This window comes from Heterodontus francisci, chromosome 33 (genome assembly GCF_036365525.1).
Source record: "Heterodontus francisci isolate sHetFra1 chromosome 33, sHetFra1.hap1, whole genome shotgun sequence".
Classification (NCBI taxonomy): domain Eukaryota; kingdom Metazoa; phylum Chordata; class Chondrichthyes; order Heterodontiformes; family Heterodontidae; genus Heterodontus; species Heterodontus francisci.
Genome location: NC_090403.1, coordinates 48,372,930 through 48,399,462, shown reverse-complemented (window position 1 = coordinate 48,399,462; position 26,533 = coordinate 48,372,930). Strand labels below are relative to the sequence as shown.

Genomic DNA, 26,533 nt, shown 5'->3' with positions numbered 1-26,533 from the left:
GGAGCAAAGGCAAACAATATGTTAATGGTGTGTTGAAAGACAAAGCATTAGTACAGATTAGGTGTAAATACACTGAATATTGAACAGCAGCAAGTGCAAACCTGAAAAAAAACCTGAAAAAAACAGTGGGTAAGCAAACTGAACAAACTAAGATGAAATGAAATAAATGCAAAAAAAGATTGTAAAAAATGTAAAAAAGAATGTAAAAAAAGGAAGAAAAAATAACTAAAAATGAAAGTAAAATGGGGGGCTGTCATGCTCTGAAATTATTGAACTCAATGTTCAGTCCGGCAGGCTGTAGTGTGCCTAATCGGTAGATGAGATGCTGTTCCTCGAGCTTGCATTGATGTTCACTGGAATACTGCAGCAATCCCAGGACAGAGATGTGAACATGAGAGCAGGGGGGAGTGTTGAAATGGCAAGCAACCGGAAGCTCAGGGTCCTGCTTGCGGACTGAGCGGAGATGTTCCGCAAAGCGGTCACCCAGTCTGCGCTTGGTCTCCCCAATGTAGAGGAGACCACACTGTGAGCAGCGAATACAGTATACTACATTGAAAGAAGTACAAGTAAATCGCTGCTTCACCTGAAAGGAGTGTTTGGGGCCTGGGATAGTGAGGAGAGAGGAGGTAAATGGGCAGGTATTACACCTCCTGCGATTGCAGGGGAAGGTGCCCTGGGACGGGGACAAGGTGGTGGGGGTAATGGAGGAGTGGACCAGGGTGTCGCGGAGGGAACGATCCCTTTGGAATGCTGACAGGGGAAGGGAGGGGAAGATGTGACTGGTAGTGGCATCACACTGGAGGTGGCGAAAATGGCGGAGGATGATCCTTTGGATATGGAGGCTGGTGGGATGAAAAGTGAGGACAAGGAGAACCCTGTCACGGTTCTGGGAGGGAGGGGAAGGGGTGAGGGTAGAGGTGCGGGGAATGGGTCGGACACGGTTGAGGGCCCTGTCAACCACAGTGGGGGGAAATCCTCGGTTGAGGAAAAAGGAGGTCATATCAGAAGCACCGTCATGGAAGGTAGCATCATCAGAGCAGATGTTGGATATTATGTTGGATAGGTTGGCTGGTTGAAATCATGTAAGCACTGATTTGTTATTAATGGAAACAGATTTGATCGGGGCCCTTTTTTAATTCATTCTGAAGATATGGGCAATGAAGAGTCTCGCCTCTGAGTCAGAAGGTTTTGGGTTCAAGTTCCACTTCAGGAATGAAGCACAAAAATCTAGGCTGACACTCTAGTGTGGGAGTGCTGCAGTGTCACAGGTGCCACATTTCAGATGAGACATTGAATCGAGGCCCCATCCACCCTCTCAAGCAGTTGTAAAAGACCCAATAGCACTATTCTCGAGGAAGAGTACAGGAGTTATGCCTGGTGTCCTGGCCAATGTTTATCCCTCAATCGACATCGCACAAACGGATGTTGCTGTGTGTGGGAGTTTGCTGTGTGTAAATTGGCTGCCATGTTTCCTACATTGCAACAGTGAATTCACGTCCAATTACTTCATTGGCTGGAAAGTGCCTTGGGACATCCTGAGGTAGTGAAAGGCGCTATATGAATGCAAGTCTTCTTTCCTTCAACTATCGTGGTCTGGGACTAGAGTCACATTTAGGTCAGATCGGGTAAGGACCGCAGAAGTTCTTCCCGGAAGAATATTCATGAACCAGTTGGGTTTTACGGCAATCTAACAGCTTCATGGTCACTTTTACTGATTCCACAATTTTTATATAAAACTGAATTTAGCTCCTGTGGTGAGGTTTGAACTGCCTCTTGCTGAATTATAAATCCAGTGTTCTGAATTATTGGTCCAGTAACATAGCTACAACACTAAACCACATGAGGAGAGTTTCTCAGAGATCTGTATTGGGCCTATTGATATTCATTATTTTCGTTAATGATCCATAAAAACTTCTTTACCTAAAGAGTGGTAAAAATTAGCAACACATTACCACAAGAATAGTGGAGGAGAATAGCGCCGATGCATTTAAGGGGAAGCTAGACAAGCACATAAGTGAGAACAGAATAGAGGATATGTTGATGGAATGAGGTGAAGAGAGGTGGGAGAAGGCTTGTGTGGAGCATAAACGACTGCATAGATCGGTTGGGCCAAATGGCCTGTTTCTGTGCTGTCTGCTCGATGTAACTATGTAATTACAGTGGACATCAGAGCCTGTCCTCACCCAATATTAACAAAGGGTAAACAATCAAGAGCAGGAACTCTATATTTCATATGTTATATTCCAAAAAGCTTGTTGTGGAAGGATAATGCTGGAGCCAATCTTTACTCAGTGTTACATTTATTGTACGGAGTAAAAGTATTGCAAACATGTAACTCCTCACTCAAAAACCTCTTACCAGTCTCCGTGTCTCCTTATATGTGCTCGTCCGACCCCAATTAACACCCTCCACCTGCATATAATTAAACAATTAATACACAATTAACATCATATTAACATCTTATTGAAACATATAAGATCCTGAGGGGACTTGACAGGGTAGATGTTGAAAGGATGTTTCGCACTGTGGGAGAGACTAAAACCAGGGGCACAGTTTAAAAGTAAGGGGTCTCCCATTTAAGACAGGGATGAGGAGAATTTTTTTCTCTCAGAGGGCCGTAAGTCTGTGGAACTCTCTTCCCTGGAGAGAGGTGGAAGCAGAGTCATTGAATGTTCCAAAGGCAGAGGTAGACAGATTCTTGACAAACAAGGGAGTCCAAGGGTTTCGGGGAAAGTGGAGTTGAGTCCACAAACAGATCAGCCATGGTCTTATAGAATGGTGGAGCAGGCTCAAGCAGCCGAATAGCCTACTCTTGCTCCTGGTTTGTATGTTCGTATGCATGTATGTATCAGACTCCCCAAACCTGAGGCACTGAGAACCAAATGTAGTGTCACTGTGTTAAGTAACTCAGTCCAGATCAGGGAATGAATCTGGGAAATAAAAACAGGACGTGCTGGAAATACTCAGCAGGTCTGGCAGCATCTGTGGAGAGAGAAGCAGAGGCTGCCAGACCTGCTGAGTATTTCCAGCACTTTCTGTTTTCATCCTCAGATTTCCAGCATCCGTAGTATTTTGCTTTTATTTAAACCTCTTGGTTTGTCTGACACAACTTATCAGCAGGCAGTGCTTTTAACAGCTGAGTCATAATGAAGGGATACTTCAACAAGCACTTTCGATTCCTTATAACCTCTGTAATGTAGTGTTTCTGCAACTGATTCTCGGCTCCCAAGGGACACATTGGTGGAAATGGCGGTATCACAGCCAGTAATTTTTCTGTGCCTCAAAACGAAAGGGCAGAAATTCACAAGTCATTTTCCCTGCTGAGAACCTGGAATTGGCCCTTATTTATTGGTAATGCTTCAGAGTGGTTTGGCGTGTTTATTTTTGAGTGTCTGCAGTGTACAGTTCATAAAACTGCACTGACGAAAAATGCCTTTTTAAAAAAAAATACAGAGAGTTTTTTGATTACTGGTTCTAGGCTACAATCAGGAGAAGTTAAAATTAGCACTGGGAAGAATTGTAAAGATTACTGCTGCACTGACCACGTTTCTCAGGTGGTGTTTGACGTTTGCTGCTGGGATTTAAAGCTCAGACTTGCCACAGATGGACTTACGGAAAGAGTAGTATCCAGTTCTGATCAGACGCACAACATTGACGGCTGCTACTACTGATGGGCTCAGTTCGCAGGAGATGGATTAATGTTACATCTCATCTGCACTGCGTAAGGCAGTGTCGTGGTTACAGTATGGGACTAACATCTCAGATTGTGAAGTCTTAGCGTTGCCACGGTAACCTGGCAATTTATGGGCAGGCATCAGCCAAATGACCGAAAACTGACTCAATAAATGTCCTACAGGGAAGAGGGCGTGTTGTCCTCATGTATGGCCAACATGTGACTCCACTCCCATCCTAAGTCGGTGCACGCTGCCATCTACACTGATTAGAAAGTGAATAGATTCCCCATTACTTGGTTGGATGACGTGAGACTGTCAGTCAAAAACCCCTTTCTCCTCATGTCCAGTATTTCTATAACTAATAAACAAAAGTGTTCACAGAAATTGTTTTTAAAAACACAATTTCCGAAAGCCCCTATGACTTTTCTCTCGGGTTCCTCGTGGCGATGTCTGGAATCATAGAATGGTTACAGCACAGAAGGAGGCCATTCAGCCCATTGTGCCCATGCCAGCTCTCTACAAGAGCTACTCAGCTTGTTCCACTCCCCTGCCTTTTCCCCATAGCCCTGCAAATTATTTCTCTTCAGTTAATTATCCACCACACTCTCAGGCAGTGCATTCCAGATCCTAACCACTGGCTGCGCAAAACAGTTTTTCCTCTTTAATTCCTGGGGATTCTAGGCCACACCTGAAGGGTTGGCAACCCTAATGAGCAATAAGAAGGCCCACCATCACCTTCGTAAAGAAATAAATGCGTCTTTTACAATCACCAATAAAGGTTTCTATGGGAACAGGGATGCTGCATTATGCGAAGTACAAAACATGCTTGAAAATACACAGTAGGACAGTCAGCGTCTGATGAGGTGGAGGAGGGAGAAATGCAGATTAATACTTTAGGGTGACGAGATGGAACATTTTGAGTTGTTCCTATTTTTTTCATTCAATTTGATTTCCAATATTCACAGTTTTTCTTTTTGGCTAGAAGCGTACATGAGAAATAGTTTTTTGCTCGCAATCCTATCTTTAGCAGCTGATGCCTGGAGGGGTTTTGGGAGAAATTGTTTCAAAGCGTCAAGCATACTTCCTGTGAGCCCAAATGCATGCCAGGGTTTTAAGTTAACATGCTTTAAAGATTAAGCCTCGGGACTTCTCACTGTCTCCTCTCAGAGCCGCTGCACTGAAGTCAGGCAACCCAGAGGCAATAGAATAGAAATTTTACAGAAAAGTTTTAGAAATAGTATATCTCGAGTTCGTTGCTCCTCATGTCAAAGTAATTTTTTGTCTGCTTACAGCTCTCATTTAGGTTATTTGAATGGTCCTCCTGCATCAAAGATTCCGTGCATGTTTGACAGTCTGTAGCTGTCAGGAGTGATTGCCTTTGAGATTGCATAGCATATGGTGTGCAGAAAATGTTACAAATAGAAAACCAGTGGGACGTAAAAGGATTGTGGTCTCTGAGATCCATCCAATGCTCAGTATAAGGCAAACTTGACCTTTAGGATAGAGCTTTGGCTCAGTAAAAGGGATGTAGTTTCTTTGCCACAGTACACAATCCATAAAATTTATGTTGTGTCTTTTAAGGTACAGTCTGAGTTCCCATAACATCTGTGTGAGTAAACAGAAAGAGCTTACATTTATATAGCGCCTTTCACGGCATCCCAAAGTGCTTGCCAACCAATGAATTACTTTTGAAGTGTAGTCATGGTTGTAATGTCAATGCAGCAGTCAATCTGCGCACAGAAAGATCCCACGAACAGCAACGTGGTAATAATCAGATTGTCTATTTTTAGGGATGTTGGTTAACAATTAATATTGTCTGGACAACCAGGGAGAGCTCCCCTGCTCTTCTTTGAAATAGTCCTTTGGGATTGTTTACATCCATCTGACAGGGCAGACAGGACTTGGTTTAACATCACAAGTGCAACACAACAGTGCAGTTCTCCCTCAGTACTGTACTGGTATGTCAGCCTAGATTTGTGCTCAAGTTCCTTGAAACCACAACCTTCTGACTGAGAGATGAAAGTGCTACCCATTGAGACATGGCTGACATCTTTGTCAGTGCACAGATGTGACCATTGGGTGAGGTTAGAATCTCCTTAGCTCCACTAGTCTAGGAGGCTGCTAACACTGCCTGGCTGGCCATGCGGGCAAGATACTAGAGCCGGGTTTTCAAATGACCACGGAGGCGAGACCAGAGGTGGCTGAGCAGAAAAATCATTACGGGAGAGCAGCGCACCAGTTTGCCAGCGTCTTCCCGCCTTTGGGCCATTTTCAACAAGGCCGGGTCGGAGCCACATTGACTACCTGCTGCCTGCACGTGGCAGGTAGCCAATTGAAGCAATTAAGAGGCCAATTTTCCAGTTGGCAGGAAAGTCCCCATGGTGGCTGAAACATGGCCAGTGAAAGAAGACAACCTCCCTGTATAGACTGGGGCAGTGGAGCAGAGCAGGGTGCGTGACAACTCGCTGGATTGCTTTTAGAAACTCCACCCCCCACCCCGCCATGATGACAAATGGCCACAGCTGCAGTCGCAGCCCACTATGGGGAGAGGTTCCACCTCCACAATGGCAGTCTGGCAGCTGTGACTATTTTTATTTTCAAGCGCTGAGAGTGCACCTCCATCCTGAAGCTCCCTCTCTCTCCCTTACCTACATCGGCAGACTGCTGCTATTCCAGTGCTGCTGGACCTCCTATTGGCCCTGCAGCCTTGGGAGCCCTCCCGCAGCCTTAATTGGATGGTGAGTGTGTCCTTTGGCCATTAAATGATCATTCCTTGGAAAATTGGGTGACTATTTTCGACATGGTGTGGAGTCTGGACCTGCATTTGATCCTGGTGCCGGGATCTCGACACCAAAACAAAAATCCTGCCCCAGAAGTCTCTAGTGCTCTCGCAACATTATTGATTAAGTGAGCACATTCAGCACAGAAGAGGTGAAAACTGAAAAAAAAAATTGTAAAACTAGCAGTTATCAGTATGATAGTTAGGCACCCTTGTCCCAACATCAGAATTGTGGAGTCTTGTTTTCTTGGGTCTATGGTGTTATCAGAATAAGCGAGTCTAGCTTGATTATACTATGAGGTGTCGCCAATTGAAAGAGACAATGGCCAGTTTAATGTAAAGGACAAATGCTAGTGCACTGGGGTAGACTGTTCCTCTGTCAAGCCTGGGTTAAAATCCAGCCCTGAATGTTGAAAAGAAAGAAAAAATAAGACTTGCATTTATATATATGACCTCAGTCAATGAAGAACTTCTAACTTGTAGTGTTGAAAACTTGGCACCCAATTTGCGCACAGCAAGATCCCACAAAGTGCAATGTGATCATGACCTGATAGTTCTTTTTTTAGTAATGCTAATTGAAAATTAAATATTGGCTGAGACACTGGGGATAACTCCCCAGCTCTTCTTCAAAATAGAGCCATGGGATCTTCTTTATGTCACCTGAGAGGGCAGACAGGGCCTCGGTTTAACGTCTCACCTGAAAGACGACACCTCTAACAGTGCAGTCTCCTCTGTCTGCCTGTTTGAAGGACTCTGTGAGATAACAGTAGGCACTGCAAGTCTCAAATAACTTCCAAACCTCCATCTAAAACAATGCCTGATTCACCAGCAAATTGGCAGTCTCAATTAGAGACCATGAGATGGCTGGTGTGGGGAATGGAAAGCTGCACCAGAGCAATTGGATGTTCCCATGAGGTCAGACTTTAGGTGCAGGAGATTTGACTAGTATGCCTGAACTGGGAATCCTCAGTGCAGAAGTGGAAATGTTCTGCAGCACTGCCATATTAATCACCTCCGTTGAAATGTGGAAAACATTAGTCTCGTGTAAAAGGTCAATCAACCATTTCCATACAGATTACCCTGCCTTAATCTGATTCCCTCATTATCTTGGTTCTAAGTTTACTGCACAGTGTGGACTTTAGCTGTAAGGAGCAGATAATTCCCAGAGTCGATGCTTGGACTGGTCTCATAGAAACATAGAAAATAGGAGCAGGAGTAGGCCATTCGGCCCTTTGAGCCTGCTCCGCCATTCATTATGATCATGGCTGATCATCCAACTTTTTTTAAATTTTATTTTATTTTAGTTTTATTTAGAGATACAGCACTGAAACAGGCCCTTCGGCCCACCGAGTCTATGCTGACCAACAACCACCCATTTATACTAATCCTACATTAATCCCATATTCCCTACCACATCCCCACCATTCTCCCACCACCTACCTACACTAGGGGCAATTTACAATGGCCAATTTACCTATCGACCTGCAAGTCTTTGGCTGTGGGAGGAAACCAGAGCACCCGGCAGAAACCCACACGGTCACAGGGAGAACTTGCAAACTCCGCACAGGTAGTACCCAGAACCGAACCCGGGTCGCTGGAGCTGTGAGGCTGCGGTGCTAACCACTGCGCCACTGCGTAACCTGTTCCTGCTTTCCCCCCATATCCTTTGATCCCTTTAAACCCAAGAGTTATATCTAACTCCTTCTTGAAAATATACAATGTTTTAGCCTCAACTGCTTTCTGTGGTAGCGAATTCCACAGGTTCACCAGTCTCTGGATGTAGAAATTTCTCCTCATCTCAGTCCTAAAAGGTTTACCCCGTATCCTTAGACTATGACCCCTGGTTCTGGACTCCCCCACCATCGGGTACATCCTTCCTGCATCTACCCTGTCAAGTCCTGTTAGAATTTTATAGGTTTCTATGAGATCCCCACTCACTCTTCTGAACTCCAGCAAATATAATCCTAACCGACGCAATCTCTCCTCATACGTCAGTCCCGCCATCCCAAGAATCAGTCTGGTAAACCTTCGCTGCCCTCCCTCTATAGCAAGAACATCCTTCCTCAGATAAGGAGACCAAAACTGCACACAATATTCCAGGTGTGGCCTCACCAAGGCCCTGTATAATTACAGCAAGACATCCCTGCTTCTGTACTCGAATCCTCTCGCTATGAAGGCCAACATACCATCTGCCTTTTTTACCGCCTGTTGGACCTGCATGCTTACCTTCAGCAACTGGTGTACGAGAACACCCAGGTCTCGCTGAATATTCCCCTCTCTCAGCTTATAGCCATTCAGATAATAATCTGCCTTCCTGTTTTTGCTACCAAAGTGGATAACCTCACATTTATCCACATTATACTGCATCTGCCATGCATTAGTCCACTCACTCAACCTGTCCAAATCACCCTGAAGCCTCTCTGCATCCTCCTCACAACTCACCCTCCCACCCAGTTTTGTGTCATCTGCAAATTTGGAAATATTACATTTAGTTCCCTCATCTAAATCGTTAATATATATTGTGAATAGCTGGGGTCCTAGCACCGATCCCTGCAGTACCCCACTAGTCACTGCCTGCCATTCGGAAAAAGACCCATTTATCCCTATTCTTTGTTTCCTGTCTGCCATGCAATTTTCTATCCATCACAATACACTATCCCCAATCCCATGCGCTTTAATTTTACACGCTAATCTCTTATGTGGGACTTTGTCGAAAGCCTTCTGAAAGTCCAAAGGAACCACATCCACTGGCTCCCACTCATCAACTCTACTAGTTACATCCTCAAAGAATTCTAGTAGATTTGTGAAGCATGATTTCCCTTTCGTAAATCCATGCTGACTCTGTCCGATTCTACCACTGTTCTCCAAGTGATCTGCTATAATATCTTTAATAATGGACTCTAGAATTTTCCCTACTACCGACGTCAGGCTGACTGGTCTATAATTCCCTGCTTTCTCTCTACCTCCCTTTTTAAATAGTGGGGTTACATTAGCTACCCTCCAATCTGTAGGAACTGTTCCAGAGTCTATAGAATCTTGGAAGATGACCACCAATGCATCCACTATTTCTACGGCCACTTCCTTAAGTACTCTGGGATGCAGACCATCAGGCCCTGGGGATTTATTGGCCTTCAATCCCATCAATTTCCCCAACACCATTTCTGTATTCATACTGATTTCCTTCAGTTCCTCTCTCTCACTAAACCCTGTGTTCCCCAACATTTCTGGTATGATATTTGTGTCCTCCTTTGTGAAGACATAACCAAAGTATGCATTTAATTGGTCAGCCATTTCTTTGTTCCCCATAATAAATTCCCCTTTTTCTGAGTGTAAGGGACCTACATTTGTCTTCACTAATCTTTTTCTCTTCACATACCTATACATACCAGGGCAATGGTAGGGGAGCTAAAATTAGCTTCATTGCCCTGGGGCGAGGAAGGGGAAAGAAAGTCAGCCAGGTTCTGATCATTTCAGTGATTACTGCTGGAAGGTGCACTTGTGTGGAAAGGATTAACTATGACCAGCAACAATCAACATTTAGGGACACACTTTGACAACCCCTCCCAAACCCACAACCTCTACCACCTGGAAGGACCAGGATAGCAGGTGCATGGGTTCCCCTCCAAGTCACACACTTTTCTGACTTGGAAATAAATCACCATTCCTTCATCGTAACTGGGTCAAAATCCTGGAAATCAGTTCCTTCGACAGCGCCTTCCAAACCTGCAACCTCTACCACCTAGAAGGACAAGTGCAGCAAACACGTGTGAACACCACCACCTGCAAGTTCCGCTTTAAGCCATACATTTTCCTGACTTGGAACTGTATCGCTTTTCCTTCACTGTCGCTGGGTCAAAAACCTGGAACTCCCTCCCCAGCAGCACTGTGGGTGTACCTACACCACATGGACTGCAGCGGTTCATGAAGGCAGCTCACCACCACCTTCTGAAGGGCAATTCGGGATGGGTAATAAATGCTGGCCTAGCCAGCAATGCTCACATCCCATGAAAGAATAAGGGGAGCACCTTCACCACACAGACTGTAGTGGTTCAAGAAGTAGTCCCACCACCCACAACTTCAAGGGCAACTAAGGATGTGTAATAAATGCAGCCTTGCCAGTGACAGCTGTATCCCAAGAATAAATTTTGAAAAAACAGCAAGGACAGTCACAGAGACAAGGTACTTGCAGGGCTGCTAGGAGCTTTGAAACTAACTCTGCAAAAGTGAATGCCTTCAAGAAAGGAGGAGGAGGGTAGGTGGGGAAATTCAGGTTAACAATAGAAATAAAATAGTGCCTAATCCAATCAGCTAAGAAGCCAGTATTTTCAATTGAGGCCATTTTTTCTTGCAACTAATCTGTAACTTTCTTTTTCTCCCAATAGACAGTCTTGGCTGAGGATCATGTCTCCACGATTCAGAGTTTGGAACAGGCTCTGAGGCTGAGGGACAGTTCAGTTCAGATACTCAACGACCAGCTCCAAGTGAAAGATGAGCAGATTATACAACTGAGCCCGACACGCAAAAGCCCTTACGGTATTGTGGCATTGTCCTTCTGTCCACAAAGCCTTGCCTTGTACGTAAAGCACCCAGTGTGTTCCAGGGAACATGGCAGGCATGTGTGCATCAAATAACAGCCTTGGTTAAAAGGCAGCAAACGACTGGCGGAGCTTAAGTACTTCATACTTTGAATGATGAACAGGCGGGGTCTCCTCTTGAAAAGAGAAGGCTGAGGGGTGACCTAATATAGGTCTTTAAAAAAATGAAAGGTTTCGATAGAGCAGACACAGGGAGAGTGTTTCCACCTACAAGGAAGAGCAAAACTAGTGGTCATCAAATTGATAGTCACCTAGAAGTCAAATAGGGAATTCAGAAGAAATGTCTTTACCCAGAGAATGGTGAGAATGTGGAACTTGCTACCACAGGGAGTGGTTGAGGCGAATAGTATAGAGGTAGTTAAGGGGAGATTGATAAGCATATGAGGGAGAAGGGATTAGAGGGCGATGAACAAAAAAAAATGAAAATTGGGAGAGGTGTATAACAAACAGCTGATTTGGATATCGTCCATTTCATCATAAAATGATACAACACAGAAGGAGACCAATCAGCCCTGCTCTAAGGAGAACATTTCCAACCTCTCTAGTCTCCATATAATGAAGTCCCTCATCCCTGGTACCATTCTAGTAAATCTCCTCTGCACCGTCTCCAAGGCCTTGACAACCTTCCCAAAGTGCAGTGAATTGATCTCAATAATCTGAAATAAAAGCACAAAATGCCAGAAACCCTCAGCAGCTCAGGCAATATCTGTGGAGACAGAAACAGACCTAACATTTCAGATAGATGATATTTGGCACAGCCCAAGTAATTTATAATGTCAGTAGAATCCACAAGACTATTGCTGCCTTTAGTTCCATTATAATTTACTTCTAAGGATTGAAGTGTTTTGAGATCTATTCATTGTGTGCTCAATGTGTATTGAACCTGATCAGGCTCCCTTTTTTTTTGAAGTTCTTGTTTTTATTTATGATCAGGCTCCCTTGTATTGCATTGCAGAACTGGAGAGTCCGAGGCAGCAGCAGAACTGCAGGGCGGTGGATCGCCAGTTGGATGAGCTGGAAGTTCAGAGATTACAGGACAAGGTAGATGAACTCCAGAGGAAGCTACACAGTTGCCAGTGGCGGGAGAGACAGTACAAGGAGGAGTGCGACCGCTTACAATCCCAGATAAGCCAGCAGAGTCTGCAGGAAAGCTGTACACAGGTCAGTGGAGAAAGCAGACACCTTTTAAAAAGTGACCGTAAGAGGTTCTCTCAGTGAAGAGCCGAGCCAAGCAGGCAAAGGTTTAAACGCTAGTTTGTGTTGAGTTAGTTATTGTCATCAGACTTAACAGTGGAGCTGGTAGCAGCAACCTAGGGCTGCAGGTCTCCTCACTGGCCAGTGTGACAACAGTGTGAAAAGTTTATATCGCCAGTTCCCATTATAAATGTGGATATTTAATATTTTTTTGTAAGATTTTTAATACTTGATACAGTCATAATATTCAGTAATATAAACTAAACAATGTGCATGCGTTGGATTGAGTTGCCACTGTGTACCAGCTGCAGCCTCTCTCCATGGGTCAAAGTACCTGCAGGTAGAATTCAGGGTTACGTTAATCAGCTCATTGAGTGAAGATGTCCTTTGCTGGATGTGGATCCTCAGCTCTTTAGTTGCAGAGTTGGTTGAACCCTTCATGGATTCACACAACCGCTAGTGGTATGAACAGGAGCAGCACCGATCCATGACTAGAACTTTCTGTTGTGATTGTCATGTGCAGAAATTAAAGGGGAGAAGCAGATCAAAGAAACACTGATAAATTGCCCTGATTTTTCCCCAAAGAACTATCTTTTCGGTTGTTTCAATTTTCGTTGTCTGCTCTCCCTTTCCCCCCCACCCCCACCGACTCCAGGAGCTGAGCCGTGACCCCCTTGACATGGAGTGGATAAAGAACACAGAAGACGAGCAGTAAGTGTTTCATCAGAGTGCTTCAGTGAAGAAATCAAATCTGTCGGTACTTCTTTCTGACCTGCTTTTCTTAATTCCTTTAATTTTCCCCCTGTACTGTCCTTCCTTTTTAATTCATTCTTGGGATGTGAGTGTTGCTGGTAAGGCCATCCTTTATTGACCATCCCTAATTGCCCTTGAGACGGTTCTTGCACCCATGCTGTGATAGAGATGCTGAATGCCATCTGGTGCCTCACGCAACTGGCCCAGTCAGTAAGTGGTAGCTGGGCTATTGAATCACAGGGGCATCACAGCTGAGCCTGTTCATGATCAAAGAAAAATGAAGCCTCTGCAGATTGATCCAATTCTAAACTCTCACCCAATGTCTGCATTTTCTTTTTAGTTCAGTCACAGGATGGGGGCTTCCCGGGCATGTGATGCCCAACCCTGGTTAAGAACATTTGATCCAACTGCTTTTCCAGGTCCGCTTCAAGGGAAGTTAATGCTTTAATTCAGATAGCTAGTTGGTGATAATAGTATTGGAGCCAATCTTTGCTCAGTCTTATATTTATTTACAGAGTTAAACATTATAAGCATTAACCTCCTAACTCAGCCACACCACAGTTTCAATAAGTATCTCTTTATACCTCTTTTGAAGTACCAAATAAATTAAATGAAGGAACTAGATAACTATAATGAAGGGGCACCAGTGCCATACGATAACAAAAGGAAACTTAACTAAATCAAACTAAAATATAATTTCTGGTGGTGATGATGCACTGCAGTCCCTCTGGTGCCCACCAGTCGCAGAAGGCCTCAAGCGTACTAGTGGACACCATGTGCTTCCTCTTCAGGGACACCCGGACACAGATGTACCCGAGGAGGAGCGGCAGACAGCCAGGCTGGATGATCCCCACGACTGCCTGCTGTCTGAACCAGTTAATGGCCACTTTGGCCAGGCCCAGCAGCAGTCCCACAAGGAAGTGCCCTGATTTGCCCACTTCCCTCTGCACCGGGCAACCGAAGATCAGGAGCTTGGGACTGAAGTGCAACCAGAACCGGAGGAGCGGACCCCTCAGATATTTGAGCAGGGGCTGCAACCTCATGCATTCTATGTAAATGTGGAACACAGACACCTTCAGACCACGGAAATTGCAGGCAGCCTGGGAGTTGGTGGATTGACTTAATACTCTATTGCACGGGACTGCCGCGTGCAACATCAAATCCCCAATGGGCATAGGAAGGTTACCCATATAGAGTGCTGCCCAAGGGGGATCCCATCATGATGGGATTTGAATTAAAGATTCTGCGGATTGCTAATCAAGTAACATAACCACTACCCCATCGTGCCCTTAGCCAGGAATGACCATTGGGCATCAGACCCTGGCTGATTTAGTTTTGTTCTTACCCTAGCCCAGGGCCAGGGGTTTTACTGCAGCCAAGCCCATCCTTGCCCGATGTTCAGACCTAACCAGCACAGACACAATGGGTAAGGCTCAGGAGCCCACCAAACACTCTCCACTCACCGCCAACCCCCCCCCCCCCCCCCGCCTTCCCCTGCCCCTTGCCAACCCAGCAGCCGACGAAGGCTAACCCTACTATCAGGATATTTTTCAATGTGAATTCTCACGCATAAAAATTCCCAAAGACATCCCTCAGCAATGCGCTGCCCTTTTGTCTTAAGTTGTGCATTTCTTTCAAAATATCTCATTTGTGCACGGAATTCAACTGAGCTTAAAATTGTTCCAATGGTAACAAGACAGTGGGGGTTATTCCTGGGTTAAGAGGGCAGTGGAGGTCTGCCCTTATCCAGATGGCACCCTGCTCCCTTGTCCCTGAGTAAGTAGGGCAGGTGGATAAGGCACCATGGACAGCTCTGTTGAGCGAAGGCTGGGAGAATAAGCAGTCAGTGTTGAGAACACTGGTTCAGGAATCCCACTGTCATGATGCAGCATGACCATCATTAGCATTGCCAGCGGTGCCTACTCACCAGATCATAACATAATCAGGGGTAGGCTCATTCAGCAGCCATCCACTCGAAATCCCAAGTGTTTCAGAGCTCTGCGGCAGTCCATAGGGACAACTGGGAACTCTATTTCATCTCACCCTGTCAGCGTATCCTTCTATTTCTTTCTGCCTTGTGTGCTTATCTAGCTTCCCTTTAAAGGCATTTATGCTATTCACCTTAACTGCTTGCACATTGTCATCAGTCACTGGGTAAAGAAGTTTCTCCTGAATTCCTTATTGGATTTATTAATGACTGCTATATTTATGATTGTTCCAGTCTCGCCTGTGAGTCTATGTCTATCCTATCAAACCTTTTCAGAATTTTGAAGGCCTCTATTAGGACACCCTTCAGCCTTTGCTTTTGTAGAGAAAACAGCCCCAGCCTGTTCAGTCTTTCCTGAAAGTTGGAACCTTGTTAATCGTTTTTGCGCCATCTCCAGTGTGTCTATATCCTTGCAATAATATGGAGACCAGAACTGTGCACCGTAATCTAAACAATATTGTAACAAAGTACTTGATAAACAGAGGAGAGAAATTTTATCTTTAGAATTTTGTGCGATGGGAGCACATATTGGGTGGAAAACCCCCCAGGATTGACTGGCTGGATTCCCTGATATATTCTTCCAGAACAAAGCTCAACGCCAAGGGGCAACATTGCCCCTACAATCCCCACCTCTCCATTGGTTAAAATTTACCTCCAGGAACGGTGATATAGGAAGGCAAGTGGCGAGCAAACGTTTAAATCGCATGTTTCAGTACTTTTGTTGCTGTGGTAAGGAGAAACTTTGCATCATTGCTGCCATTTTGTGCGGAGTACAGGAGGCCCATAGTTAACAAGATGCCCAACTGACTGGTCCCTGTGTTTGAGTCATGGGGACACACAGCCATGGTTGGAGTAGGGCGTGTGGCCAGGAATGAGGTTGGGGAGGGCAGTATGTACAAACTTTAAATTGATAGTTTCATGTTTCATGCCAAACTTAAGAAAGTAAGAAATAGGAGCGGGAGTAGGCCATGCGGCCCCTCGAGCCTTCTCCACCATTCAAAAAGATCATGGCTGATCTGATCTTGGCCTCAACACATCTTTTCACCTCAACACCTTAACTCTCGGTATATTTTCCGTGTGAAACCTGTGAAGAGAGGCAATTCCTGTCATGTAGGAACATCACTAGAAAAAAAATGCCCTGCGTCCTTTAACGCAGGATATACCTGTAGCGCTTTATGGCCAATGAAATGGTTTTGAAGTGTAGTCACTGTTGTGATGTAGGAAAGGCAGCAGCCAATTTGTGCACAGCAAGATTCCACCAACAGTGGCCACATAATCTGTTTTTTGTGGTGTTTATTGAGGGATAAAAATTGGCCAGGACGCTGAGGATAACTGCCCTGCGCTTCTTCGAAATAGTGCCGTGGGATCTTTTACATTTACCTGAAAGGGTAAACAGGGCTTTGATTTAACCTCTCATCCGAAAGACTGATTTGGAGCAGTGGGAGGACCAGAGAAAAGTAAAGAAAATCCCTTGTTAATTAAGCAGTCACATTGCACTCTGATCCCTTTACTGTTCCTCGGGGCAAAGCTGCAGTTTGTGGTGCCCTCTTGTGCTACACCTGGTTATTACAGCCTACCCCATGTAATGCAGACAATTATTTTTGTGCTTAAATCATCGCATAAAGATGACAGAGCAAAGTGGGAATTTGGTGTTAAATGAACGAGTTATCAGATAATTTGAATGATGCAGCTTTGAATTAAATATGGACTGTAATAATGAAAATCGTCACAGCTAGTGCAATTCAACTAATTGTTTTGTTGATAAAAGTAATGCATTATTTTTAGAAATGGGGCCTCCAAATCACAAGAGAAAACATTACAGGGTCCATAGTAGGATAAAAGTTGGGGTTTATGCTTGCACAAATTAGTTTATTTTACAATTGTGACCACACCTCGTTGGCAGAAAGCACTTACGGATGTCCTGATGTTGTGAAAGGTGCTTTTCTAGATCAAGCACACAGCCACATGATAGATGAAGGGTCAGGCTCCCTCAGCTCAGTGCAACAATGTGTCTTACTAGAATCTTTTTGAAAGACTAACCTAAGATATAGGATCAGAAACATACAAGACTGGAAGCAGTCCTTCTGCCCTATCCTGTCAGTCTGACAAAAAACCCATCCACTACCATGTCTGTTCGGCCTCTCAGGACTGTGCCCATTGAGCCTCTGATGTTCCAAGGAAGCTGGAAGCTCACCTGCCGAGGAGTCACGAGCGCAAAAGTGGCAGCTTACTGCACCGTGGCACATCTAGAAATCACACTAATCCTTGGCCATTAAAAGCAATCTGCCAAAATCTGCAACAGGCACTGAACAACTAGCTAAGGAGGAGAATGGTGAATGATCGGTGACTGGGTCAACAGTGAGAGGCTACTGAGTTCATACAAATTACTTTACCAACCTGATGTGCCTGCTAGACCTTGCAGCACTGAGCGATGGACTGGGGGTGTTTGGACAATTGATTCTTGGCACTTCTTGTGAGAAAAGAGGATTTAAAAAAAAAAATTATTCTTTCACGGGATGCGGGTGTCACTGGCAAGGCCAGCATTTATTGCCCATCCCTAATTGCCTCTTGAGAAGATGGTGGTGATGGCCTTGAATCACTGTGTGCTGTCGATACACCCACAATGCTGTTAGGGAGGGAGCTTCAGGATTATGAGCCAGCGACAGTAAAGGAATGGTGATATATTTCCAAGTCAGGATTGCAAGTGACTTGGAGGGGAACTTGTGGTGGTGTTCCCATGCGCCTGCTGCCCTTGTTCTTCTTGGTGGTAGAAGTAGTGGGTTTGGAAAATGCTGTTGAAGGAGCCTTGGTGAGTTGCTGCAGTGCATTTTGTAGATGGTACACACTGCTGCTACCGTGTGCTGGTGGTGGAGGGAGTGAATGTTTAAGGTTGTGGATGGGGTGCCGATTCATGCCAAGTGGTTGAGACCTTTGAAATGAATTGGCTCGGTGCTCAGGCCAGCGAGCTTTGCACTCTAACAAGTCTGTCAGCTACTCATATTCTTCTTCCTCTTGTGGTGAAACTCGGTGGAAGGGTTCGAGATGACACATGAAAAGGCTGTGGCTGGTTTCAGGATTAACGATTGTTGCCTCAGTGCACTTGACAAAGTTTCGTATCAGACAACCGAAAAAAGAAACAATCTGATTTAGCTACTTAAAATTGGAATGGCAGAGCACTCAAGGAGTGAAGAAAAAAATCTTTAGCAAAGAGAAAGAAACAAACTCTTTCAGAGGTGTGCGGGAGGAGGAGTTGTAAGTGCAGAGATTCTGTGCTGTGTGTTAGGAGTTGGCCTAAATCTCCTTTGCTGTCTAGAGTGAAGCAGATTGAGGAGCAGTAGATGCAGGTATGTCCTTGTGAATTATTGTATCCTAATTCAGTGGCCAAAGTGTAGGGAACCATGAGAAGACCTGGTGAATCAGGAAGTGGTGACTGGGAGATGACAGGAACTGTTAGATGCTTATCAGTTTGAGCTGAACTTGGACTTGTGAGTGGTTTGTAAAATGCCTGAAGATGGTTGGACTGTTTCTGTTTATGAAAGAGGTTTAGCTGTGTCAGTGACTCTTACAGGGCTGTTCATCTGAAAAAGTACCAAGATTTGACATGTCCTCTCTTGGAGCTTGTAGAAGGCAGAGTTCGGGATGTGCAGACAGTGATTGTGGATAAATCGATATCTTATAGACAGCCTGGCTAATTTATGCAGCAATTTTTAGCTGCTTTTGAGTTTCTGTGCATCAGTTTGAGTGGTACTTTGCCTTTATTACTGATTGCTAAGAATATTAACTGAAACCAGATGTGCCTGACCAACTTGCTCTCCCTCCAGACAACCCAGCCCCACAGTTCTCTCTCCAGACCCAGACCCCACTCCAGAACCAACACCCCCCCCCCCCCGCACTCTCCCTCCAAATCCCTCCCACTCTCCTTCCAGAACCCCCCAAAACTCTCCCTCCAGACCCACCCAACCTTCCAGACTCTTCTTTACTTTCCTTCCCGATCCTTCCCTGTTCTCCAGACATCCCTCGCTCTCCATCCCAATCCTCACCCCCTCGCTTTTTATCCAGACCCTCACCCCCTCACTCTCCATCCAGACCCTCCAACCCCCTGCTTTCTATCCAGACCCTTACCCCCTTGCTCTCCATTCAGACCTTCATCCCTTCGCTCTCCCTCTAGACTTGGCCCCGATCTCCTTCCAGACCATGATTGGATGCTCCCCGCACGTTGCCTTTTGGAGCTGTCCATTATTGATTGGGTTTGATTTCTGCTGCTGGCCTGGAGTGGTTATGCCCACATTGGCACTCCCCACTCCGTACAATATTGCTAGTTTTTCCATGGTGCTGAAGTCCAGTGTTTTCACCCATGTTAAACATCATTTTTGCAGGTAACCAATAAGCAGTAACCAGGGAAGTAAGTGCACACAATAAACAAAAAACACTCACATACTCTGCTTTTTATCTTACTGTTTTCCCAACAAACGCACAAAAAGGTTAAAGTTCACTTGCATGTGCTGTGTGAGTGGGAGTATTGCGATCACAGGCCTAATGATAATGTCTATTACCTAATTTTTATTTATTAATGAAAAATGTGTTTGGACGCATGTGGCTGGTCACTAACATATTGGACAAGACTGGTATCTAAGAACTGTTCAACAGGCTAATTTCTAATCCGTGTGTACGTATGCTGTCTGAGCTCCATTTGTTGAGTATACATTAGATTGCCATAGGGCAATGTGCATAAAAAGATCAGAATTCAGCCGTCCCTAACTAATCTGCAGTCCAGCGTTCTTTAGTTTCTTGTCAGCCATAGCTCAGTGGATAACTTTTACCAACTCCCCCTCGTGATCTTTCATTTAATTTATACCACGTAATGTGGCAAGAGCTCTGAGTTTATCAGACCTGCCTAAGCCATTCTTGGCAGTGGTCCATCTCAGTGCTCTTCCGGTTTGTCATTCCCTTTTGAGAGCATGCATCAGAGAACCAAATCAATTCTAGATGCTTCCTCTGTTGTGCTGGAGCTAAACCAAGTGGCAAATGGAGCAATGAGCAAGACTGAATGGAAATTAATCTGTGTAGCTCCTTTCAATTTCCCCCCTTCCTATCCTGATCCTTGCTGGGCACAAGCACCAGCTCACCCTCTTTTCCTAAACTTTATGAGCTAGAGCAGTGAGTGCTCAGCAAATAATTTGAATGCTCAGAGCATCACAACAGATCCCATGTTTGCCAGACCTTATAATGGTCAGCCTTGATCTAACTCAGTGGCAGAACAGGCTAGAGGGGATGAATGGACAATTCCTGTTCCTATTTCCCAGTGAGGTCATTTTGTTTGCGATTGTGGGTGGACTCGCTAGGTTGATTTCTACCTTGCCCTCTCTAGCTCTGGTGCCCCGTTTAGCTGCTGCGGCTGTGATCAGCACAAATTGAGAAGTGAACATGAGATACTTTGGACTTCATTTGGGTGGTGCCTGTCCCCACGAACCCAAAGGTCCACAAACTTAAACAGAAGGTGATCAAGAGTAGATGGGAGAGCTCGTTATAATGGGTGGAATGTAATAACCCAATTTGGGAAGGCAAGACTTTCTTGTTTTTTTTCTTATATCTTCTCCCATTCAACCATTCTCCTTGTGCTATGCACCATCTGTGCATGGATGGAGCAGCAGGTAAGCTGCCAATGGTGCCTCAGAGGGCTGTGCTGCTCTGCCAGCCTTTAGTTTTTGACTTTTTAATTCTTTCAACAATTTGATAGCAGCAGATGGAATGGCAATGAGATTCTGTCATTGTGCTCTAACCTCTTTCTAAGTTGATGCAACCTCTTGACTGACTAGATGGCACTGTAACCTCTAACAAGATGTGAAATTATTACCTTTGGGGTTTGATATTAGTGTAAGAATGCCTAATAAGTTTGCAGTTGAGATCCCTTCACTATTCCAAGTAGTCCACCTCCATTAAGCTAATGCATTAAAGAATTTCATCTAAATGTATTAAGCATTCACCTGCTGATATTGCAGTGTTCACTTGTGCTATAGTTGAATCCAGCCTGCCTCTCACTGTAATGCTCTATCCTATCTGTCACCATGAGGGTCTTATAGCCATTCAGCCCATCATACCTGTGCTGACTCTTTGAAAGAGCTCTTCAATTCATCCCACTCCACTTCTCATTCCCCATAGCCCTGCAAATTTTTCCTTTTCAATTATTTATCCAATTCTCTTCTAAAGTTGCCTTTCACTCTGCTTCCACCAGCCTTTCAGGCAGTGCATTCCAATTCATAACAACTCACTGCGTCAAAAAATTCTCGACACCTCCCCTCGTTTCTTTTGCATATTATCTTAAATTTATGGTCTCTGGTTACCGACCCTCCTGCCAATGGAAAAACTTCAGTCAATGGAACTGAACATTAGACACTGTGTATAACAGATCCAAAATCACCTGTTTTGCAGAGACCGATTTCTAACCCAGTTTCTCCCTATCAGTATCAAAACCCTTCATAATTTTGAATGCCTCTAGCAAATCTCCTCTGAGCCTTCTCTGCTCTAAGGAGAACAATTCCAGCTTCTCCAGTCTCTCCACACAACTGACATTCGTAATCTCCGGTGCAATATTAGTAAATCTAGATTTTCTCATTTTGTAATGTCTTGTATTCCTGCAAATTTGTTCCTGGGTTTCCATAGGCTATGTAAAGCTTTCTTTAAATTGCTTTTGATATATTGTAACTGCATCTTAGTGACACTTGAGGGAGCTGGTAAGTTAAATTATGACAGGAAGTGTCAGCATCCTGTAGTAATCTAACATATCCAAATAAGCAATAGATGAAGCTGTACCCTCCAAATGGAGTCATTGCACCCATCTTAAAAATAATGGTAACTAACCTTAAAGAGACAGTATGCCTCGTGAAAATGATTTCTTTGAGATGTAGTCCCTTTAAAAAAATTTGCAGTCTCTCTGTGTAGTGCTCTCCTAGTCTATGTTTTCCAATGCAGTCACTAAAATGAATGAGGCCAGGGAAATCATCCATGCCTTCAGCTGCCAAGTCCTAAACCTCTTTACCTGTCTCTCCTTCCTTAAGATGCTCCTTAAAACTTATCTCTTTGACCAAGCTTTTGGTGGCCTGCCCTAATATCTCCTTATGTGACTTGGTGCCAAATTTTGTTTGATTATGTTGCTGTGAAGCACCTTGGGATGTTTCACTACATTAAGGAGCTCTATATAAATGCAAGTTGCCGTACACATTGTCTGCAGGCACAAAGGGGTTGAATCCAAGATTTCCTTAGATCTTCCTCCAGTGATCTGGAGAACCCCTGTGTAAATTCAACCCCTAAAGCATGACTAACTTTTAATGTTGCAACCTTGGTGAATTATTTGTGTGGAATGTAAAGGAAGAGTTCTTGAAGAGTGCAGGGCACAGGAGGAGGCCATTCAGTCATTGAATCTTGAGGTAAATTTTTATCTTTAGCCCGGAGTATGACAGTAGCACGCTGAGAGGAAACATTGAGCATTGGGGTGTGTGACCACCAACAAGATCTGTCCGTTGAAATCAATAGATAGAAAATTGAGGAGTGCATATGCTCTGAATTCCCAATATACACTCTTGGCAAGGAGCTCCAAACCAGGAACACTAAATTTACTCACCTCATCTCTAAATATTTTGTATTTTTTAAGTATTTGCATGTTTAGAGACTGCTGTAATTCTAAGGAGGTTAAAGCAAACACTGAGCGCACAACCACATATAGAGGAGCAAAGTAACGGCCAGCACAGTGTTAGCAACTGGATTGCATAATTCAATGCAGGTCATACCTGTTACTATGGCAGGTAACATGTGAGGAATAGCTTTTTGTGGTAATCAGTCTTGCCTTGTCACCTTCCCTCCACAGCCCAAACCAACCCTGTACGTAGCAGGTGCCACTGGCCGTGGTCATATGCTTGTCTGTGCTGCAACCGAGGGCTAGATTTGGGTGAAGACTTCCCTGCTTATAGCTGCCCTGACTCACCAACCACAGCCTGAGAATGAGTGCCAGAGAACCACTGAAAAAAACTCAACAGAATTAGCAACTTAAGACCACAAATACAATGAAATATTCTAGGGGAAGGATACTCAGTATAGTGGCTCAGATTGCACATGTACTTCCTGGTGTGGTACATATTCATTTTATATACGTATATTTAGCAAGGTAAGCTCCCAACAGTTTTTAGGAGGTGGTAAATAAGCAATATTTGCATGTGGCTCAATGGGTAGCATCTGTAAGTTCCACTCCAGCAAGTTGTACAGAGGGAGTGCTGCACTGTTGGAGATGTGGTCTTTTAGGTGAGATGTTAAACGAGCAGCCCTCTCAGGTGAACGTAAAAGATCCCATTGTGTTATTTTGAATAAGAGAAGGGGAGTTCTCCCTGGTGACCTGGTCAATATTTATCCTCCAACCAACGTCACTAAAACAGATTATCTGGCCATTATCACATTGCTGTATGTGGGATCTTGTGTGCAAACTGGCTGCTGCATTTTCTATATTAGAACAGTGACTACACTTCAAAATACCTCATTGGCTGTAAAGTGCCTTGGGGCATCCTGAGGTCATGAAAGGCGCTATATAAATGTAAGTTCTTCCTTTTAGAATGATAAAATGGAAAGTGTGAAAGCTCCTTGCACTTAACATAGAAACATAGAATCATAGAAAGATTTATAACACAGAAGGAGGCCATTTGGCCAATTATGTCCATGCTGGCTGAGAAAGAGCTAACCAGTCGAATGCCACCTTCCAGCCCTTGATCCGTAGCCCTGTAGTTTACGGAGCTTCAAGTGCAATTCCAAGCGTTTTTAAATGTGATGAGGGTTTCTGCCTCCACCACCCTGTGAGGCAGTGAGTTCAAGACCCTCACCACCCTCTGGATGAAAAATGTCTCTTCAACTCCCCTCTAATCCTTCCATCAATTATTTTAAATATATGCCATTGGTTATTGACCCTTCTGCTAATGGAGATTTCTTCTTTCTAATCGCGCTATCTAGGCCCCTCATAATTTTATACATCTCAATTAAATCTCCCCTGAGCCTTCCCTGTTCCAAAGAAAATAAACCCAGCCTATCCAATCTCTCCTCATAGTTAAAATTGTCCATTCCTGGTTATAGAAATGTAATTCAGTACATTTGCAGTTATTCATATCCCTTTTTATGAAAATACGTAGCCAAATGCTTGGTGTCGATGTTGCACTAACGAATTCTTAAGTAGTATTTTGTCAGTAGCTCTGAACACAGACAGATCCAGATCTACCTGGTCGGCGCAATGCGGAATTCTCTGGATACCGTGTGTGATCATTTGAGGTGAATGCAGCTGCGGGGAATTTTACTTGGGTTTGCCCGGATAAACGGAATTCAAATCTGAGGGTGAAGGAGTCATGAGAAATAGCGTCTTGAATGTGGATCTGGATTTTACTTCAACTGGTGGACGTTCACTGGTGAAAGAAATGGTGACACAGTGAGGACGATTTTCCTCTTCGTGTTATGGGTCACAAAATCATAAGCTCATTTATAAAGAACGGGTTTATGAATTCACTACATGTAGCCACAGAGGAAGCTTTCTCCCTATTTATATTGAATTACACATCATCTGCTTTACCAAGGGGTGGTGCAGAGGCAATGAAATGGAAGTTTACTTGAACTCTATCAGTGCTAGAAACAGAACTTTAGAGAACACTACAATTGGTGAGCATGGAAAATCATTTCATGTGGGAAGATTTGCCCTGGGATCAATTTTACTGAGGTGTATGTGGTGTTTATATCAGAGGTGCCTGTTTTACAGAAGCATAACACCTCTGTAAGTATTATAACACACTGATGGAGGTGTGACATTCCTGTTCTTATTCTATAAGTGTAGTCTTTGTTTCAATGAGGCACGATATTCCTGACATGCTAATGGTATAAGTGACTGGGTAGTTCATTGTATATGGTGTGGTTTGGAACACTTGTGAGTGACATGCTTAACTGCAAATCTTTCTGTATTATGTGACACACTGTGTTTCAGATTGAAAGAATGAGCTTGCATTTATATAGCACCTTTCATGACCTCAGGACCCTGCAAGGCACTTTACACCAAAGATCAATTTTGAAAGTGCGGTCACTGTTGTAATGTAGGAGATGTGGCAGCCAAATTGCACACAGCCAGCTCCCACATACAGCAATGTGATAATGACCAGATAATCAGATTTTGTAATGTTGGTTGTTTTGTAAAGTTGGTTGAGGGATAAATGTCAGCCAGGACACTGGGAAGAATGACCCTGCTCTTGTTTGAGATAGTACATGGTGATCTTTTATGTCCATCTAAGAGAGCAGACAGTACCTCAGTTTAATGTCCCATTCAAAAGAAGCAAAGATCGGGCACTCCTAAATTTATTACGTGTACTTGAAGATGCGAGCTGGTACTGGTTGCATCCATTCCTGAGTGCAAAGTGCCCACAGCTGAGGAGACTCAGTGGACAAGTAACAAAAGGAACATGGCATTGGATGGTGCAGTCTTTATTCATTCATGGCTACTGTTGGATTGCAGGTGTTAAATATGCTCCAGAAAACAGCCTTTGGCACAGGCAGTCAGGTGAACTTTCACACGTCTATCAACCTCTTTTAACTTTCACTGGTGAGAGTTATCACCTCTTGTGAGCGAGAATATCAACAACACCTGCAGTTAAATGCTGTCTAGAAAGCATCCCAGTCTGTCAACGACATGGCTTCAGTCCTGAAAGCAGCCCTTGCTGCATTTCTAATGAGGTAAAGTTGTACATTGGATTAGAGCTAGCTCGGAATCTGCCACAAAGAGGTTCAGAAGTTGTCAAAACTTGGTCAAATGAAGATGGGCGGCTTTGTGAGCAGTTCATGTATTACAACACAACTTGCATTTATGTAACTCCTGTCAGTCACAGTCCTGTGTTAATTGCCATTCCATATCACATTTATCCCATTCTTTTTTTCGTGCTTGGGATGTTAGCCTCACTGGCGATTTATTGCTCATCCATCATTGCCTTTGAGAAGGTAGTGGTGAGCCTCTATTTAATTTAACAATTGCAGTCCGTACCGTGTGATACCAGTGGAAGTGGTGATATAAAAAGTGTGGGTTTTTTTCACAATTCATTCAAATAAAGGGTAATAAGCACAAATTATAGAATGAAACTTTGCAAATAAACATTGTTAGGAAATTCCAGTCACCTCTGTAATCATCCACCCCACTCCGCTTCTCCGCTAATTTAACCCTGAGGAAGTTTTATTGTTGCAATTTTTGTTTCCCTTTTGCAAGACAACCGATCCCTTTTCGCTTTGGAACAAAAAGCGATGGTGGAAAGCTCATTTCTCACAAATATTCGTTTGAGGGTTAGATTTATTTTTGAACGGGCACATTAGCACCCACGCTCGGAGCGGGTTGGGGGAGGAAGGGGGGGGGGTGGGGGTGCAGAGTGCTTGGCACCAGCCTTGTTAACACAGAATGAATTTTTCACAAAGGAAGTTTCCATTTTGCAGTCTTTCACACAATATATCTGAGAAACTGCTCACAATTCATACAGCGCACACCACTGAACTGGCAAAG

General features: G+C 44.2%; 1 protein-coding gene and 1 long non-coding RNA gene across 5 annotated transcripts in view; one reads left to right on the top strand and one right to left on the bottom strand.

Moving 5' to 3' along the window:
- Nucleotides 1-26,533, top strand: part of tbkbp1 (TBK1 binding protein 1) — a 114,032-nt gene that overhangs the window by 23,168 nt on the left and 64,331 nt on the right. For all 4 annotated transcript variants that reach the window (XM_068013513.1, XM_068013512.1, XM_068013510.1 and 1 more), the window contains exons 5-7: nucleotides 10,836-10,986; nucleotides 12,004-12,209; nucleotides 12,898-12,953. In XM_068013513.1, coding sequence (XP_067869614.1) covers nucleotides 10,836-10,986; nucleotides 12,004-12,209; nucleotides 12,898-12,953 — 413 coding nt within the window. The remainder of the gene's footprint in view (nucleotides 1-10,835; nucleotides 10,987-12,003; nucleotides 12,210-12,897; nucleotides 12,954-26,533) is intronic.
- Nucleotides 1-26,533, bottom strand: part of LOC137348186 (uncharacterized) — a 48,834-nt gene that overhangs the window by 18,418 nt on the left and 3,883 nt on the right. The window contains exon 2 of the long non-coding RNA XR_010969091.1: nucleotides 2,359-2,412. This is a non-coding gene — a long non-coding RNA (uncharacterized lncRNA). The remainder of the gene's footprint in view (nucleotides 1-2,358; nucleotides 2,413-26,533) is intronic.